Source organism: Pediculus humanus, genomic scaffold, assembly GCF_000006295.1.
Source record: "Pediculus humanus corporis 1103172108238 genomic scaffold, whole genome shotgun sequence".
Taxonomy (NCBI): Eukaryota; Metazoa; Arthropoda; class Insecta; order Psocodea; family Pediculidae; genus Pediculus; species Pediculus humanus.
The window spans coordinates 52,968-73,720 of NW_002987808.1; the positions used below are offsets into that span (position 1 = coordinate 52,968).

The window sequence follows — 20,753 nt, forward strand, 5'->3', positions numbered from 1 at the left end:
TTTTCATTTAATCTAATATTATTATTATTATTATATAAAAATAAAATTATGGCCTTTTCTTGGTGTAAATATTGATTGATTTTTATTTTATCCTTATTTTCATTTTTTTTTTTTCAGGTTACAAGGTATAAAAGTGATTTTAATAAATTTTAAAACAATTTTCAAAACGGAGGATAAAAGTTTAATAAACTATGTGGTAATTAAAAAAAAAAATAATAACCGACATACGCCGTCACACATTTTAGTTTTTATTTAATAATTTTATTAAGGGTTCAATTAATAAATTTTTGTACAAAAATAAATTATTAAAACGTTCCACGCATGATGATGATGATGATGACACCATAGAAGGCGTATATCGCGTGAGGGGCGTTTGGGATGCTGTGATATCGATCCGATTTTCTCTCCAGGACCTGCGTAATTTTAAATGATCTTTATAGTTTTAACCTACTTTTTTTTTTTTTCCAAAATGTTAACCAGTTTTTTACCGTTATTTAATAAAATATTTTTATCGAGGAGAAAAATTTAAAAAAAAAAAAGAAATTAATCATGTTGATTATGGGAACTCGAGCCGCTGCCTGTAAGTTCCTTTTTTTCTTTTGTCACTTTTAATGATATTAATTCTCATGTTGGTAAATATTTTAATTTACTCGTCAGATTTTTTTTATTAATTTATTAAAAATTTAAATTTTCTGTTTAGTTACGGCAAAGGTTCGTAGTTTAAATGATTATCAACTTCGACTTCTTCACGGTATACTTCCTGTACCATCCGGTGTTGATATCGCAAATACTCTTAAATATTTCTCTCAAACGTTATTAAGTAATTATAGTTTTTCAAATTTATTTATTTATTTATTTATTTTATTTTATTAATTTTTCATTTACATAAATAATAATTTTTTTTTTTTGATAGCCGTTTTAAAAGATGTACCCAATTCACCGTTACAAATGTTAAAATCTAAAGAAAAAGATGCCACAAGATTAGGACTTTTTCCTAATTTAGAATACAAAGGATTGTATAGAGCTATCACCCAACTCCTTGAAGTTGCTCCTTTAATCCAATATGGAATTCAACGTACGTTTAATTTTTTTTTTTTTCTTTTTGTTTGATTAAAGAATTAATTTTAATAATATTTTATTATTATCAACAGCTTTTGGTACATCCATTCTTCAATGTCTGGGATGTCTTCTTCCGTTTTTAGATAATGAAATGATTGATTCATTGCCTTATCTGGTAGCATCTGCTCTGGCAGTGTTACCTTCTTCATTACATCAGGAAGTCATTAATTCTTTATGTTTTTATATTTTACCATTTACCATAAGTAAGTAACTTATAATAATATCGACAATAAAAAAAATTAAATAATAATAATAATTGGAATTATTTTAAAAAAAAGCGAGAAAAACTGAAGAGGAAGAAAGTTATGCTAGCCAATCAGTAACTTCCGTGATAATGCTCGTGTTTCAACATTGCTCATCTTTATCACATCATTGTCAACTCATTGAATGTTTAATGGCTTTGAAACCTGGTGTTGCCCGTGATATTCTATGCGTGATCGCTCACGGGACGTCCACGGCAAGAGCATCTGCTGCAAAACTTCTTTTTTATTATTGGCCAACATTTAATCCCAATATATGGGACATAAAAGGAAATCAACCGAAAATATCCAGTACGCTTTAAAAGGAATCTCATTTTTTTTCTTAAACTTGTGATTCATAAATTTACAACGCATAAATGTTGAGAATTATTTTTTTTTTTTTCTTTCTTAAAATATTTTCAGCTGATTGGACGTCTTTTGTGTGTCAACGTGACATGTGTCCAAATGCTGGAAATGCGGAAGCTGCTAAAGTTTGTTACGATCATTGTATATCCATAACATTTTCCACGGATTCACCTCCGCCTCTTTATCTCTGCATTGAATGTGCGAATACAATTCACAGAGAACATCCAAATCAGATGTTTTATGATATTTTGCATCCCATGCAAAACATTTCTTCATTTTGCGAAAACAAAGTATAATATTTTTTTTTTAAAAATTTATCATTTAAAGCTTTTGATTAAGATTCAGAGTGTTATTCTGTTTTCAGAATTGTCGAGCACAAGATAAACATGCCGTATCCATATGCTTTGCTTCCGAATGTGCCAGTTATAATGGTAATCATCCGATTAGATTTTGTCAGCAGTGTCATAATAACAGGCATAATAACCGAAGAGGAGGTGATCATATCGTTCATCGTAGTTTACCTCCTGTTTGGGATTTAGATGCAGAAATGCAGGTGAAAATTTCTTCTTTAAAAATAGTTAATTAAGTAAATTAAATTTTTATTTAACTGTAACATATCATTTGTTTCCAGGTTTACCTGATAGAATCTGTGGTAAGTCTTTTGAAAGAAGCAAAACCAGGAGCAAATAGTCCAAATAAAGATGGCCACGAAAATGTCAAATCAACCATGTTAAATCCTCCACCTCCATCTGATAATATGACATTAGAAGAAAGTCAATTATTGGGAAGATACGGCGTTTGTCTTCTTGTTGGACTATGCACCCCAAGAGAAGATACCTCACCGCAAGTAATAATTTTGACTCATACCTACTAATTTTCATTACCCGAATTTAAAAATTAATACAAAAGTTTTCTTTCATATTTTTTAAGGTACTTGGTAGGTTGCTATCAATGCTTTTTCACTGGTTTTACGTAACAGCATACCTTTACGATGATCAAGTTCTCAATGAAGGTACTATTGAAAAACTCAAAAATGAACATGTCTGTGCATGGCTAAATGATGTGGCGAAAACTCATTTTAAAGTATTTGTGTCTTGCTTGATGCCTCATCCGCCTGAATATGCAAGAGTCGGAGGACACTGGTAACGATTTTCCTTTTTTTTTTTTTTTCAAAATTAATAATTTTTTAGTTAATTATAAAAAATAAAAATTTTTAAAATAATAGGGATACATTAACTTCCAAGACATGCCATTTAAAAGAAGGTTTACATCGCTTACTTTGTCTTGTGCCTTATGAGGTTGTTAGCAGCGAAACTTGGGAACATATTATGCCCAGATGGTTAGAAGCAATTGTCACGGACGTTCCTGCAAGAGAATTGAATGAATTAAAATTACTTTTAAGGTATTTTATTTTTAAACTCACATTAAAATTTAAAAAAATTATTAAAAAATTTTATTAAATTTTTAGTAAAATTTTGGATCCTGTTATGAGTCCACTAGGTTTTGACACCAAAAAAATGTATCGATTTTTAAGTATAAGGTTTAAAAAAACAACTTCCAAAGTACAAGAACAAGCATTAAATTGGCTCCAGGTAAATTTTTCCCAAACTTTTACTTAAATTTCTAATATTTAAATATTTAATGAAATTTAAAATTACAGGTTTTAACAACTTTGGAAATTGTAGTACCTTTATCTCTTTTATTTTCTATATTTAATGATGGAATAAAAGTAATGCAACCGAGTGTAAAGAGTAAAGAAAAAAGTAACAATCATCTCGTGGCAGAAGAAGAATCTCGAAGAAGTAGCATATGCAAGTTGTTTTACTTTTTTAGAATTTGATTAAATTTCAGACAAAAAATTAAAATAAAATACCTTTTTGTTTTAAATAAACATTTACAACAAGTTACTGTTATAATTAACTAATAGGAAACATCATCATTTTGTTTTACTCACTTTCATTCCCTTCATAATTTTCAGCTCCTGTAAAGGAAGAAGACTCAGGAAATGCTTCACCTTTATCCGATGACTACACACCTGCATTAAAAAACCAAGAATTAGAATCAGACATTGAACTTGATTTATCATGTTGTATTTTAATGTTAGATATACTTTTAAAACAAGTAAGAAAAATTTTAAAAACCAATTTTATTGTATTTTTTTTAAATAAAAAAAATGTTTACTTGAAAAATTTTCAGATGGAACTTCAAAATATTGAAAAGCATGGTGGCATAACAACTTCTTTAGCTCAAGACATTTGGCAACTCTTAAAATCTATGCTAGCAGCACAATGGTCTGAAGCACATCAGTGCGAACAAAGAGAATGTGCTCATTGCGAAGCAAGGGTAATGTGGTATCAATTGGTTTTACAACTTGTCACCATAATAAATCCAGAAGAATCAGCTCATCCACCAGATGTAAGTTCCTTTTAAAAAAGAAAATTTTTTTTTTTTTTTTTTCAAATCTATCTAATTCCTAAATTAAAAATGCCTGAATGTGAATTTTTGAATTGTTTTTAAAAAAAAAAAAACTGTCTTACTGTTGAACTTTTGAATTGTTTTCTGTGTCCATGAGATTGTTGATGTCTCGGTGTTTAATAAATTTGTCAAACCCTTTAATAACTGCCACACCACATTCATTGCATGATTTCTGTTCATGTTTAATTTCCTAATATTGATAACAACCGCTTTGAATTTATTTTTCTTCTTATTTGATGGGTCATCTTCGAAACATGTACTAAAAGTGGCAGTAGTACGAAAACGATTAAATAAATTAAAAATACATTGAGGCAAATTATAAAATAAACCTTAAATTATATCTTTCCATTAATAATTACAATGCTGAAATAAGGGGAAAATTTTCCAAATCATTACATGAATAAATAAACAATTTACATAGGTTATCTCAGCTTTTGGAAATGAAACTATAGGAATGAGCAATTTTAGAGACATTAAAAAAAAACAAAAAAGGTATGCAAATTATTTCAGACGTTTGTAGAAGAAGGACAAAGTGAAGAAGGACAAAGTCGTAAAAGCCCTCCCGAGAATGAAAAGAAGCAAGATACCAAATCAGAAGTGGTTATTAATATGCCTATTCCTTTATTGGAAGTTCACACAGTCGGGGGTGTTCTTGTTCATATGCCACATGTAAGTTTAAATTCTGCTTACTTTAGTAGCAAAAAAAAAAAAAAAACAAATTTTTTTTGCAGGAAAACCTAACAATTCCAATGCAATCATTTTATAAGCAAATATATATGTGCTTTAAGAATAAATAAATATTTATTTGAAAGTTAAAAAAATAATTGATAAGTGGTAGAAAAAAGGAATAGTTATTAAAGTAAATATTAAAAAAATAATCATTATTGATGTTCGAAAAAAATTTAAAAACTTTTACCGTTAACTATTAATTCCTTTTTTCTTACACGTTAATGTAACCGCCATGTTTGCGTAAATCCATTTGCTAATTTTTTTGGCGCCAAAAGTTTTGTTTCCTTTTTAACGCGCGCGAATCAGCTCATAATACACATAAAACATTTAAAATCATTTGTGAAATTAAAAAATGAATCGTGAGTTTTTTTCTTGAGGTAATTCATTTATTCATTAACTATTCATTTATTTTTATAAATTTAATTTGTTTTTACAATAAAATTTAGCTTTTTTTCAGCTTTATGTGGCAAGAAATCGGTTTTTTACATTTAGGTATTAATGTCGTATATTGAATACATACATACTGTAGATTCTAATTAAAATCTAGCCAATTCTTATTTAATAAAATGTTTTCATTTTAACATTTTATTTAAAATAGACAATAGTAAAGTTCTTCATATTTAATAATGTTTTTTATCAAATTGTATATTGTACCTTAGATGAGAACATTACTTCATTTTGATGAGTTGCAATACCAAGTATTATTATATAATTAATAATCATAATTGTTTAATTGCACAATCCAGTAAAATTTTACATTATGCACACTATTAATTAAAGTATTTGTAATTAAGAGAAATACCATAACAGTTTATATCTTCAGTTATTAATTTAGTTTTATGGCATTATAGTTTTTAACATATATTTGCTGTTTTGCTTTCCAATTGGTATTATTATTATTATTATTATTATTTGAGTGGTAACATTACAGCAACTTTTTTTTTAGCCTTTATAGTTCACTAAAATCTAATTAAATCAAACTTGAGAAAAAAATTAAAGTAATGCTTGTTTAATATCAATTTTACTATTAATTTTTAGTAAATATCACAAGGTTAGTTATATAATATAGGAAACTTTAAGTTTGTCTTTATAAATTTCATTAAGAGAATTTTTTTACATAGATTAAAAATTTATTTAATGAAAACAATTTGTCTTACTTGAATTTAATTATAAATAAGAGATTAGGTAATATTAATTTTATTTATAGTAAAAAAATGGTTTTTTTTTGTTTTTTTTTTTTTTTTTAAATAAAATATTACGGTGGTATTTTTGTTTTCGGCGTGGTGTGGTGGTCGATGTTATATGTGGGCTGTTTTCTGTTTTATTCGTTTTCATTCATTTATCTTCGCACTCCTCATCATCTTTATATAAAATTATCAAATTATTATTTATATTTTATGTAATTTAATTCTTTTGCCTAACTATTCAATAATTGAGAATTTATTGACGAAATATTTGGTAAGTAGTTTAAGCCTACGATAAAGGCTTATGTTAATTTTTAAACCCCTACATTAACATATATATTTCTTTAGTTTTTTTCACAGATTATGACTGCAACTGTTGAAACAGTAGCAGAACAATTAGATTTAGCTCCTGTTGTTGCTGCAGAAAGAATACTTCCAGCTGTTGCTAGACAAGTAACCATCTCTGATGCAGATGTTGGTGAGCTATTATAAATAAATTTATTAACAATTTGCAATAGCTAAATGTGAAGTTTTTACTTTGTTTGTAATGAGCTTTGCACTCAGAAATGAATGAAATTATTGTTAATACAATTAAAACATTTACCTTTCAAGGTATTAATGATGTTAAAATCTAGTACTCATTCACAAAGCTCATTACATTGACTTTTAGCCTTATTTGGTTATGAATAATTTACACAATTTTACAATGCTTACAGCAACTGCTACTGCTCATGTAGCAAAAGCAACATTGGTTGGTGAAAATGATCAATTACTAGAAGCAACACAAGAAGATGCAGAAAATTTTTGGCAAACTTCTGAGGGAAAATTTCATTTTGTCATTGATGAACTTCCTGGTCATTTGCAACTTTTGCATACTTTACTTAACTCATTACCTAAATCAAGTGTATCAGAACTTTATTATGCTCTTCAGTGTATTTATATATTGGTATTACACGGAGATGCCTTTACAAAAGCTTCAAAAGATCACCGTGGTTTTTTTATATGGTCTCAAGAAAATTTACTTATAAAAAAGTAATTTCATTTCTATAGAATAAATATTTTTCCTTTAAAAAAAAAAATTATAATAAAATTAATTTTTTTTTGTCAGTCTATGGGAATTTTGCAATGCCAATGAGTCTCACATAGGTGAGGTTGTTGTTCCTTTACTACTTCATTGTATTACACTACCTGCTGGTTCTGACACTTTTTGGAAAGTTGTTCAGGAAGATTTTCAAAATGTGGATTGGAAAGTTCGGTTTACAGCTGGTACTTTTTCATCATTTACACAAAATTATAACTCAGTTGTAGTTTATTACAGTTTTTAAACAATTACAATTTTGTTTTTTTTTGAATGTTTTAGTGGAACGTGTAACTGTCATTGCCAGATTTATGGATCAAACACCTTTGTACAACGAATTCGTTCTTCAAGCAGCTCTTGCAAACGTATTTTGCTATTTAATTCTAAGCATGGACGATGAAAATGTACAAGTTGCACAGAGAGCTACCTTATATTTAGGAACCATTCATGATTCATCAATAAAATCGTTAGTTGGATGCTTGGAAACCCAATTTGACACCGTAATAGTAGATCGACCAGTCGTTTTACAGGTTTTTAACTAAACAATCAAATCAAAATGATTTTAAAAAAAAGTATAATTGTTTTTTGAAACTTTATTTAATATTTTTTAGGCTATATACCAACTTCACAATTGCCTTAGCGATAGAAAAATTTTGACTTGGGATTTTTTTTTAAGTCGATTTGATGCATTGTTTTTGGAAGCACAAATAAATCTTGAAAAATCAGGAGATATTTCTTTCGTTAGAGGTAGAAGAAATTTTTATAATTTTATTATACAAGTAAACAATGTAAATCATATAAATATAAAAAAAAAAAAAAAAAAAATTTTTATTTTCAGATTTGCGTAATTCGAATTTAAGTTGTGAATCATTTACGAGAAAACTCAATCGAGCACACGAAGCTTTGTCAAGATCGGAAAGTTCGAATGATAGTTCTTTAAAGACATTAAGTGCATCTTTCGGACCGAAATGGCCGTATAAAAGAACGATGTCAGCACCGGCATCAATGGTACCTCAACCAGATACAAAACAGGGTAAATTTTTAGGTAATTAAAATGATTTTATTATTCCACAGCACTACTCAACCTTAGAAATCTATTTGAAATTTTTCAGACAAAGAAAAAATATACAGCAGACAATATTCGGCACCGATACTCAAAAGGAAAAGTTCACGATTCGGACTGGGTCAGTTTTTAGGCTCTGTGCCCCCAAATAACAGCTTGCCAGGTAGAGTAGGCAAAAAGCATTGTAGTTGCACTATAGTTTAGTATTGCCTTATTTATGTTATTATTATTATTTTTAATATTTCTTTCATCTATTTATCCTTTCTTTAAAATAATCATTCACACACCTTCCCCCCTTTTAAAAAAAAAAAAAAAAAAAAAAAATAAAGAAAGACATTTTAAACAATTGATTAGGAAAAAATCTATGAAAAATTTTAAAAATTATTTAAAGTTTAAAATTTTCTTGTCGTAATGATGATAACTTTTTAATTTATATTTTAATGTATTAAAATTTATTTATTTTAAATAATCTAATCGTTATGAAAATTATCTTTTTTTTTTTTTCCAGAGGAAATCAATTTTAATAATGATATTTTTCATATCATCTTTTTCTTTCTGATATTATTTGTATTATTGTAATGATAAATTTTGCAAATTTGTTTTTATTATCATTTATCATCGTTTTGAAAGCATGGGAAAAATTCAATTCAATTTAATTATAATTTTTTTTTAAATCTAAAGACTAAATTCAATTTTTAAAATTTTTTCTTTAGCATTTCTTTTTTCAATAGTATTTCTAGCACGAGTTTGATAATTAGTAGGTAGATTATTTAGGTACAGAAGCATGTATTTTAGTAAAGTTGCTGCTATTCGTACAAAAAAAAATTTTTTAGCTTCTTTAAAATTTTATTATTAGCATTAAATGATATTTATTAAATTTTTATACTAATTTAGTCTTATAATTAATTAGTATTACGAAAAAAAAAGAAAAAAAAGTGTTATAGTTTTTATGAATTTTAGATAAAAGTATCGATATTGATTTTACATTTTTATAATATTTATAAATTTAAATAATTTTTTTTTTGTGTATATTATATTAATTAATTATATATAATAATTAAATTATAAATAGATGACGATTGAATTTTGTTTTTTTTTTAAATTAAATCTAATGATGATATATTGATTGACAGATGGGCACATACATCAGTTAGTTGCCGGTGATGATTCAGGTTTGGCGGGATTAACTCGCGTTTTAAATTTGGAAGGAAACGATCACGAAACAATTCATCTTCTTATTTTTCTACTTATGCAGTTTATGTCTAGATCAGAACAAGCTTTTCCAATGGAAGAACGATCTACGGCGAAAACGCAAGGAATAGTTCTTAGACATTTATTTCTTCTTCTTGGCTACAGCCAACAAGAAAACACATTTTATTTTCCTCCTCATAGACTAAGGTATAATTTTTTTTTTTTTAACTTCAAAATTATATTAATATAAGTTTTTTAATGACTAAAAATATTTGATTTAAAAATTTTTTTTTCCAGAATTTCTCCTGTGTTTAACGCATTTTTAGCAAATTTTCCACAAGTTTTGGATCAGAATCATTTAATGGGATGGATGGTTGCTGGACCAGGCATGGCCGTTCTTCAACATTGTCCAGCGGGTAGAAGCAGCTCAACGTCTACCCCTTCGTACACGTTGTGGCTTTTAGAGGCTCACACAAGAAGATGTTGGCTTATGTCTGTTTTAGTCCTTGTATATAAAGTAAGTATGTCTAAGCCTTCACAAAACAAAGCATTTTTTTACTTTTTTATGGAAATATTTAACTTTTATTTTAGTATAACTACAGTCAACAGCCTCAAGCTACTCAACTAACTTCACTTATTAGGATTGTGCTGAATACAATTTGTGCTCAGCATCACGTTTGTAAGAGAGTGCCATCGTCCGTCATTATTAGTAGCACTCAATCTCGTTCAAGAGGTCTGTTGTGAAATATTATATTATTATTTTATAAATTTACAAAGTTCCTATACATTAAAATTGCCAAATATTTTAGAGGCCAGTCAACCTTCCCTCGGAGGCGATAAAGAAGATGGAAATAATACGATGGACAAACATGATAGCCCTCCCGTATCACCTAAATGTTCAATAAATGGTAAGCAAAAGAATTTTTCACAAAAGTCTCCGACTGGTCAAACAACGCACTGGGAAGAATCAGAAGATAAAATGAATTACACCTGGTAAAAATTTTTTTTTTAAAAATTAATTGGAAAATATTTTTAACAGGTCATTTTTAATAATTTTAATTTATCTTTATTATATAGCAGTGAATTAGAAGAACATAAGGCTGAAAATGATATAGAAGGCTCTGATAAACCTTATTTAGATAATGATGACGCAGGACGAAAATCATCTTTACACGATAAGGTAAGTTTTATATTAACGAAGCCAAAAAAATTCTTTTTATCCACAATAAAACTTTAAAAAGTTATAAATCAAATTTTTTTTTTTTTTTTTTATAAGAATACGGATGATAGTGGAAGAAAATGCGGCATAAAGCAAGGTGTTATGATGATGGTAGCTTCTTCTTTTTTTACATCATCCCAACCTGTAACTTCGAAGACGACAAATTTTTACAACGGTACTGCTCCACAACCCAAACCGACACCATCGAGGCCGTTAATGGCAGCCAATTGTAATGAAAGAAGATCTAGTCTTGCATGTGCGGTAGCTACAGCTATGCAACCGGTAGTTGCAACTGCTACAGTCGTTTCCGGTTGGTTTAATTTTACTTAATATATATAAATGCTTATATGAATTTTAGCAAGCAATTTCTCTTCATATATATTGAGCTCATTTCTTTAGTAGTCTTTATTTAAATTTTGTTAAATGAAATGATTTAATCTTTTCACGCACTAAAACTCGATAAAAAATTTTTTGTTCTTAAAAGTTCTCGAAAGTTCTAAAATGCTGTAGAATTATTAACTAAAAAATTAGTTTAAAAATTGTCTTGTTTTTTTTTTTTTTTTTTTAAAAATACGAACAATGCTTTGATTCTACTTTGAATGAAAAGAGTCGAAATTAATTTATCAGCTATTAAGACATATTGAATGATATTGTGATATTTACAATAAGTAAAATTTATAAATACTTTTAGCAGTTCCTAAACAAGCTTCTAGTGGAAAAAGTACTGCATCCACTTCACCGCTTTCAATTTGTTCTCCTCCACCAACTTACAAAGTAGAAAGGTATGTCAAAATTGGTCATTTTTGTCCTTTAAAAAAAGATACATGTGTAATATGGTAGATAATATTTTTACGGATTTTTTTTATGTAATAATTCCCGGTGCAATTTTAACAAAAAATTTTTTTTTTTTGTTTTAGCCCTCAAATCTCGCGGACCGAAAAATGTCGAATTTCGGAAAACACCCGAGGAAAACTCGGTTATTCAACAAGTTTAGAATCGACATCAATATCTACTACCAATCATTCTCCTGAGCTTACCGTTTCGTCTCCAAAACCGGTTACTGCACCCTGGCGAATCGAAAACGCTCTCACCTGTTCAACGGAAAAAAAAAGTTCTAACGATAATTTAAGTCGAATAATAGATTTCGATACTCATTCTTATGGATCACCAGAATCTCCTTTATCAAAAATGGACATAATCACATTAGGTTTTTTTTATTTTTATTTCATTCAATTTCCATTACTTTCAATTTTATGCGATTGAACTTATAATTGTAATTAAAAAATTATTAGGGTCTCCGGTTGACGTAGATAATATATGTACAAAAGAAAATTGCATTAATAAAGTAACCCAATTAGAAATGCCTCCATTGGAGCGTCTTTTACCTGTTGGACCTTCTCAAGATATCAACGCAATAACCGATAAACTACATAAATCTCTAGCCAATGGATGTTGCTTAAGTAAGAATAACAAAAATATTTTATTTAAAGTTTTACTGAATGTTTTATTTATTAGAAATAAATAACAGATTTACCTCAAGATCAAATTTCAACGGAAAAGAAAAAAAAAGGTGAAGGTCAACAAGTAAAAAGTGAAAGAGGTTCAAAGCAAGGAAGTTTGGAAAAGCCTGAATTTCGTCGAGGACGTTCGTCAAGTCCTAGGCGCCTAATTAAACAAGTGGCATTAGCAGAATCACCTCCTGAAGATGAACCTCACAGTTTTTATCGCGGAGTTCATTCTGATAAGAAACATACTTTTGGTTAGTTTTCAGGAGGTTTTTTTTTTTAGGTGATAAATAATAAGTTTTATTATGGTTTTTTTTTTTTTTTTCTTCAAGGAAAAGAAAAATCTGACGAAAGTAACAGGAAAAAAAATGAAAAAGTTGCTGGAAAAAGAAGACGAAAAGTTGGTTTGTTTTCAATGGAAACAGTTCCGAGAACTCATCTTCCCAGAAGACCTGGTTCTTGGTAAAAATACTTTGCTTAAGACGTTGAACGAAATTTAAATGCCGAAAAGATTAGTTAATTGAGAACAACAAAATTTATTGTCCTTTCTTTTAGGTGTGGAAATCAACAACCTCTTCTTGATCCTGCAACCCAACAGGCTTGTCACGCTGCACTTAATTTAAGACAAAGTTCTTTTCGAATTGGAGACGATTGCGTTTTACAAAGATGTGCAGAATGTGGAGCACCGAGAGAAGAATACAGCGACGAAGAACTGGGATTATGTATTGTTATTTTAGGGACTTTTATTCATCGGGAACCAGGATTAGCCGCTCCCTTGCTTCCAAAAATTTTATCAACCGTTGCCAAGTAAGTAAAATCCTCGAGATCAATTTATGAATGTTTTTTTTTTTTTTTTTTCTTGAACACGGAAATAAACAATTATGTCGTTGCCCTGACGACCTGTTTTCTTTGTTTGTAAACCATATTTGACGTAAAGTTTTATTTGATATTAATTAAAAAAAATTTAAATTAAAATGGAGCAAGTCGACACGGTTGTTTCGAGATTTGACCTTGAAGAAGAGATTGAAGAATTTGAAATCGAAGTGGAGGATGAAAAAAAGAAAAAAAAGAAAACCGGAAAAAAAGATAAAAAAAAGAAAGAAGAATTGATTGACAGACCTTTAGTGGGTGCTATTAAACCATTACAACCTGAACCTTCTCTCAAAATAAATGGTTTGAAAAATGTTAAACTTAGTAGCTTAACTCAAAAAATTATGGGTTGTATTGTCGGAGAACAAGTTACAGCTGAATCCCCGTGGATTACAATTAACAAAGTGGTAGTAGATGAAAATTTATATCTTCATCACGAAAGTTCTGATTTTTTACCTGTCAAAGATGATTTAGCCGAGTACAATGACAATACCATTTTAGTCGGTTACGATTCGAAATACATGCCTTATGAAGATGAAGATTTACATCGTTTTTATATTGCTGTTACTACAGAAGCAAAACAATATATTTTAGCAATGTTAGAAAAGGAAAGGCTCGAAGTCGAAGAAAAAATTAGAAATTCCATACATAAAAAAATTTTACCTTGGATTTCACACGGTAGTGAATTAGAAGTTGATAGTGCTCGAACTTTAAATTCAAGACCGCTTATAAGCCTTGAATTAGAGACGGATATAGATGAGTTGCTTAAACCTGTAAGCTTTAAAGATAGAAATGTAGAAGATGTTAGGGATGGGTATGTACGAATTGGACCTGGAAGACACGAATTTCAAGGCATCAAAAAAATGTTAGTTGATGTCTCTACGCAAGCAGTACCTGCAGTCAATCATAATACTGCTCAGACAGATCCTGGCCTTCCCACAAATGCTTGGACACAATATTTATACGACATGAAAACGGCGAAAGAAATTTTAGCTACTTGTCAATCAAAAGAACTAAGCCCCGATCATAATTTTGCCGAACTAGACTATATGGAAAAAGCATTACATTATAACCAAAATTTTGATCTGTACGTTAACGATTACCCATTGTTGGTGTTAAAACCCACTGATAAAGATATTCCTCATAAAAATGATTTCGAGGAATACGAAGCTTACACCGATGTGAATCATTGTAAAAGTCGTTTAATATCATCCATAGCATGGCATCCCATGTGGAGTGGAATTGTAGCTTTATCGTACACTTTTGCTGTACGTTGCGCTACAGCATCGGACATTGAACTCCCTGGCGATGAAGTGTACAGAGAAGTTTTTTCTAAAAATCACGTTTTGTTGTGGAGTTTCGTAGACGCCTTAAATCCTCGGCTTGTTTTAGAAAGCCCTAGAGAAGTACATTGCCTTGCTTGGTCACCCGTAAATCCTAACTTATTGGTTGGTGGATGTTCAAGCGGCCAAATTATAATATGGGATCTTAAAGGAAAGTTAGAAGCAGTCGAAAAGGAAGAATACTTAAATCCCGAGCAACAAAAATATCGTTTGGTAATACAAAATCTTGTTAAATGGCTACAACCTCAGCCTCCGGTACAATATGTTCGTCCAGCAGCTTTATCTAAGATAAAGTTTTCCCACATTGGTAAAGTTACACATCTTCAATGGCTTTCTCCTTACTTTGAGTGGACAAAAAATGGACATTATCATAAAGTTCCGGTAAAAGTTTTTATTTCGAAAAATGCTCACGAAAACTTTTTTTTTTTAAATAAAATAATACTTGTAAAATTAAAAAAATTTTAGGAGGAAGACGGAAAGTTTTCGATGCAATTGATCAGTTGCGGAGAAGATGGAGTTCTTAGGGTATGGGATTTAAACGTAATACCAAATGAAACGGATGATGGAAGGCCTAAAAGACGGAAAGTTCGAAAACGTCCTTCGGCACTTACAGCTCAAATAAGCATTTATAAAGTTTTCGATCGAAAGTTTCAGCCTATTTACATGCTTTACCCTAAACTTCCTACCGGAAAAGTATCGACAAAATTAACCGCGTTGTCCGTTCATACCCATAAAATTTCTTATCAATTGAGTTCTTCGCATATTCTTTTACCTGTAGACAAATGGGAAGATAACAAAAAAATCGATCCAAGGAAGGTATCAGCAGAAGAAAATTCAGTATCTTCCGAGTCACTGAGCATACATGATTTAGAAGGCGTAACAAAAAGTGAACAAAATGAAATGAAAAATAGTGATTTAAATAAAATTGCACGTGTGGAAAGTGAAGTGTCTACTCAAGAATTTGGGTTAAAAAAAGGAATGTTTAGCGACCCAAGCTTTAAAGATGGATCTACTCGAAGCGATGTGACTCATCGAAGAATTTTTAACCCCGTATTACAAATTCCGAAAGAGGAACCAAGGAAAGTTGTAGAATTGGTAAATGATGAAGGTGACTTTTTAACTTTAAGATGGGAAGGATTTGATTTTCACAAGGGGGAAGAAATCACTACGGAAGAAGGTGCCACTTTAAGTTTTTGTGAATCCGTGCACGACGGACCTGTGACAACGTGCACACGCTCTCCCTTTATTGATAACTTGGTTCTCACGGTGGGAGGAAAAGTCATAGCATTATGGGTAGAAGAATTGAAAAATCATCCGTTATTTTTGAAATTTACCGAGGTCGCCGTTACCTGCGGATCATGGTCTCCATACCGCCCTTGCGTGTTTCATATAGGTCGTGCTGACGGTTCAATAGAAGTATGGGATCTTGCCAGAAGTAGTGACAGTCCGGTTTTCGTACAAAGTATTTCCGGTAAAGTTCTTACATCGATAGCTGATCACACTCTACCCTTACTCGATAGTAAATCGCTTTTGGGCGTCGGCGATTATAATAAGTCTTTTAGACTTTTATATTTTCCAAAGGAATTACAAGTTCCTCTTGTAAATGAATTACGCACGCTCGAAGATTTAATTTTCAGAGAAGTGTATATAAGAAAAACGTATTACGTTTGGAACGAAAGTTTCTTGAAGACAAACGCGGAAGAATTAGAAAAAATGAAAATAAAAGAACAAGAAGCGGAAAGGATTCGTAAGGAAGCAGAATTAGAAGCGGAGCAAGAGGCTTTGCATCGTGCCAAATTGGAAGAAGAAGAAGCTAAGAAATTAGCTAAGGGCCGTCATGGAAATTCACTTTCCGATAGATTTTTAGAACGTATAAAAAACGAAAGGGAAAAACAAATGCAACGAGTACTCATGGAAAAAAAACATTTAAATAAAAGCGATTTGATCGCAAAGCAACAACCCATTATAATGATGAAAAAAATGGAAAAGGGTAAAAGGAGAAAACAGAGGGAAAAAATAAAACAACAGCAAAAAATATTTGATAAAACCGTAGTCATGTTATTTCCGGAAGTTATAGAAAAAAAAGACGAGGGTTTATCTCGTATTGATGAATTTGAAACGGAATTAATGTCGCATCAAAGCGAACTCATGGATCAATACGATTCGCTTTTACCAATTCAAACGAAAATTGTAAGAGATAATCAATTTAATAAAAGGTTAAAATGGGAAAAGGTTTTCGAAGAAGGAATGACGAGAAGGAACGTTTTAGATTTTCCATTATACCTAAGACATAAACGAATGGATAGATTTAACGCTTCCAATTCTGAAAGTATTTTTAAAAGAGAAGAATATAGAAAGAAAGTCGCATTCAAAGATGATAGAGATGAAAATTATAATGAATACGAAGAGGTAGAAAGAAAAGATGAAGAAGAAAGGGAAGAAGAGGAAGTAGAAGAAGTAGAGGAAGAAGATGAAGAAGAAGATGAAGAAGAAGAAAATAATAATGAGGAAGTACCAGAAAACATAAGTCAAACGGATACAAATCAATCAGATTCATCCCAATTACTTTAAAAAAAAAAAAAAATGTTTTTAACGTAATTTTAAATGGCTTCTTTTTGTTTTGATATTTTTTTTTTTTTTTTTTGCTTTTTGTCTTTATGATTGATTGTAAATGAATTGATTTTTAGATTAGCATTGAAAGCTGGATATTCGTGGCAAACGGAAGGAGGTACTTATTTGCCAGGTGGAGCTGTTGCTGTTGCACATCAATTTCTTCGCTGTATTTTACATCAATTGGCTCCAAATGGAGTTTTTTATCAAATGTTTCAAACTCATGTCGAAGGTTAATAATTTTTTAAATTTGAAAATTTAAAACAAACATTATTTTATTTTAAAATGGTAAAAAAAAAAAAAAAAATTTTTTTTTATTTTTTTTTTTTACAGAATCGGCTAGAACGGAATTTTTTCGTAGCGTTGCTCAAGCCTTAATAGATTTTAATGAATTATCACCGAGTGTTCCCTTACAATTGCTTCTGGAGGTAGGTTTACTTTTTTTTTATAATCTCATTTTAAACTCTTAAAATTATTATTATTATTATTATTTTGTTTATTCAGACGTTGAACGCTAAAAAAACCTTAGTGCCTGACACGGTTATCGTGATATGTAAAAACATGTCAGCATATATAGAAAATTTGCCTTTGGAGGTTGGACCCGTACAACCGGGAAGTCCTTGGTTAACTTTGTTGGCTCAAATGGAACTTTTTTTTCGTCGGATTGTTCTACTACTCCCGTCCATTGATAACGTACTTGCTCCATTGGCCGTAATGGCATCAGTATTTAGATGTCCAGGAATTTCTTCTTGCAAAGTGAGTGCACCTTGACTAAAAAAAAGGCGCCATTAACGAGTTTTAATCATAATGAAAAAATGATTTCAGAGCATTTTAGAACCGTTTTCGAAAATTTTGAGTTTCGTCATACAAAATGTCGTCGTTGATTTAAGTACAATAACGGAAATATGTCAATTATGCAACAGAGCATTTACGCGTGACAGAGAAAAACAAATGTTGACAAGAATGTTGATCATCGAATTAGTTCAAGCACTTAAATTTAAAACAACATTACCCGATTCTAATTTTTTAATGCTTATCAATTTCGTAATACAGGTGAGTTATTAAATTTTTTTGAAAAAAAAAAATAATAATATTCCCACGTGATAAATACTGATGACGTCATTAATCAAGGACACCGGAAGTTGTTTGGTACAAAATGGATTTTCACCGGGAGCATGTGATATATTTGCAACGGGAGTAAATGCGGCTGAAATAATGCGACAGCATTTATCCGATGCCTTGGATTTTCTTGCCGATTTTCACACCGTCAGCAAAATTAAGGTTATTATATTCCGGACGAAAATTTTACCGTTGGAGATTATTATAGTCCTCTTTAAATTTATATTATTCTTTCAGAGTTTTTGTCAAGGTGATTCTGGAGGTTTAAACGAGGATACGTTGGGAGGAGCTTTGAAATCGGGGATGGCACAATACGTGGCTTTAGAAATGGCAAGAGGTACAAGGGATAATCGTGCAATCGCTAGACATTTACCTTGGCTCTACAACGCACCGACTACGCTACAACAGGGGTAATTCCCCCTTCCCTCTCCCCTACCCCCTCCCTCCCCCTCTCTCAATTAATACGTAACACTCACTCACCTCGTAATTTTTTTTTTCAGTCCCAGAGAATTTTTAGAATGTATGGGTCACGTTCGTCTTCTTTCGTGGCTTCTTTTGGGTGGACTTTTTCAAAGTCTAACAGGTCATTCCCCGTGCATTCCCGTTCCACCGGAAGCATCCTGTCACGTTGCAGATCACATACAAGTTATATTTACCGGTTTTGCCGGCCAATCGAAAGCTTCCGTTTTACACATGTCATCATTATTTCACGCATTTATTTTATGCCAGGTATTTTACCATAAATAATAATAATAATTATTATTATTATTATTATTTTCTTTTTTAAAAAAAAATTATTTTTTTTTTATTAGCTTTGGACGGTTTACATAGAAACGGGAGCAAATAGTAATCCTCCTGGATCAGAACCACACACTGTACACAACAATATACTTTTAGATTTTTGGGGAAAAGTCACTCCCTGCGTTTTACAATTGGTTGCACATTCAAAAGTCGTAAGGAAATTTTACGTCATCATACATAATAATAATAATAATTATTATTATTATTATTATTATTATTAAGAGTAATTAATTTTTCAGCTTGCGGAAATGGTAAATTTACATTTTTTAAGTTTATTAGAAGCATTATTAGAAGTGAACGCTTCCATTTTAGGAAAATTAATGCCGTTGTGGAGTCCCGTTTTATTCGCACATCACGTTCAGGTATCCCCTAAAAATAAAAAGAATCATACCGTTTTAAGGTACGAGATAATAATAATAATAAATTTTTTTTTCTTATCAGTTGCCAGGTCATTTACAAATGAGATTACAAAATTGTAGAAATTTTGCTCCCAACAATCCTCCGAGTAATACTTTACTAGCAAAATGGTTACAAAGACTTCAATTTAAAATGGGACAAATTGAATTACAATCATCGGCTGCAACACAATTTTATTCCGTTTAAAATTCTGATTAAAGGAAAACAAACAACAACCAAATCGAACAAGAAAACAATTTTTTATTAATATATATATATTATAAAGCAAAAAAAAAAAAAAAAACGGATAAAAGATATTATATATATATATATCAATACAATAAATTTTTAATATAATATTCAAAATTTTTTTCAATCAATCATTCAATCAATCATTCATTCATTCATTCATTCAATTTATATTTATATATATATATTTTTACATTAAAAAAAAAAAAAATTTTTATCACAAAAAATTCGGAAGGAAATTTACAATTTAAAAAAAAAACCGGGAATAAAACAAAAAAAAAGAATTAAAAACGATTAAATAATAATAATAATAATAATAATAATAATAATAATAATAATAATAATAATAATAATAATAATAATAATAATTTAAAAGGAATGAATAATAATTAACAAACAATTTATATGGAATGAATTTTAATAATACAATAAGAAAACTTTTTTTTTTTTTTTTTTAAATCATAATGGAAGCAAAGAATTGTTCTTAAATAAATAAATAAATAATTTTAGGAAGAATATATGATGATAATAATAATAATTATTATCATTATATAAGAAAAAAAATTTTTTTTTTAATAAAATATTATTCAAATGGTAATTTATCGTAATTTTTATCTAATTATATATTTCATATATATATATAATTATTTCAAAAAATTTTTTATTTTTTATTTTTATAGACGACTAGTGTTATTATCATTATTATTATTATTATTATTATTATTATTATTATTATTATTATTATTATTAAGACTAGCGGTCGTGTTTTAAATATATATATTTTTTTTTAAATTTTTATTTTTTTCCAACCTTTGATAAAAATTCATTTTTATTTATTTATATTCGATTTTGATAACGCTATCATTATTTATTATTATTATTATTATTATTATTATTATTATTATTATTATTATTATTATTATTATTATTATTAACAATTTATAAAAAATGACGAATGGATACGAATAATAATAATAAATCATTACCGACCACTACCACCCCACCCCCATTACGCTTTTCCAATTAAAACCAATACACACACAAAAAAAAAAAAAGAAATGATAATAATAATAATACTACGACAAGTACATAAAATCATCTTATCGCGTTTAACAATGAAATAATAATAATAGTAATAATAATAATAAACTCGTGATGAAAGGTAAAAAAAAACATTCAAATTAATTTTTTAACAAA

At 29.4% G+C, this 20,753-nt stretch overlaps 2 protein-coding genes across 2 annotated transcripts; both read left to right on the forward strand.

Annotated features, from left to right (window-relative positions):
* Positions 1–549: 549 nt before the first annotated feature.
* On the forward strand, positions 550–19,514 carry Phum_PHUM459040 (uncharacterized protein; the record flags this gene model as incomplete). The annotated part of the gene is made up of 44 exons (XM_002429965.1): positions 550–580; positions 701–820; positions 914–1,075; positions 1,152–1,322; positions 1,398–1,670; positions 1,782–2,014; positions 2,089–2,277; positions 2,356–2,571; positions 2,655–2,866; positions 2,950–3,126; positions 3,193–3,316; positions 3,385–3,526; positions 3,703–3,845; positions 3,921–4,139; positions 4,710–4,868; positions 6,473–6,590; positions 6,829–7,144; positions 7,221–7,378; positions 7,473–7,720; positions 7,802–7,937; positions 8,029–8,223; positions 8,303–8,437; positions 9,387–9,651; positions 9,742–9,961; positions 10,036–10,177; positions 10,254–10,437; positions 10,522–10,624; positions 10,721–10,973; positions 11,355–11,445; positions 11,581–11,870; positions 11,956–12,123; positions 12,192–12,422; positions 12,501–12,630; positions 12,724–12,975; positions 17,069–17,223; positions 17,325–17,419; positions 17,496–17,747; positions 17,817–18,044; positions 18,123–18,272; positions 18,348–18,520; positions 18,611–18,839; positions 18,923–19,063; positions 19,151–19,273; positions 19,353–19,514. 44 exons carry the CDS (start codon positions 550–552, stop codon positions 19,512–19,514), a joined length of 7,914 nt encoding a protein of 2,637 aa, XP_002430010.1.
* Phum_PHUM459050 (testis development protein nyd-sp29, putative) lies at positions 13,143–16,952 on the forward strand (the record flags this gene model as incomplete). The annotated part of the gene is made up of 2 exons (XM_002429966.1): positions 13,143–14,762; positions 14,850–16,952. The coding sequence occupies 2 exons, from the start codon at positions 13,143–13,145 to the stop codon at positions 16,950–16,952; spliced, it is 3,723 nt and encodes a 1,240-aa protein (XP_002430011.1).
* Positions 19,515–20,753: the final 1,239 nt, after the last annotated feature.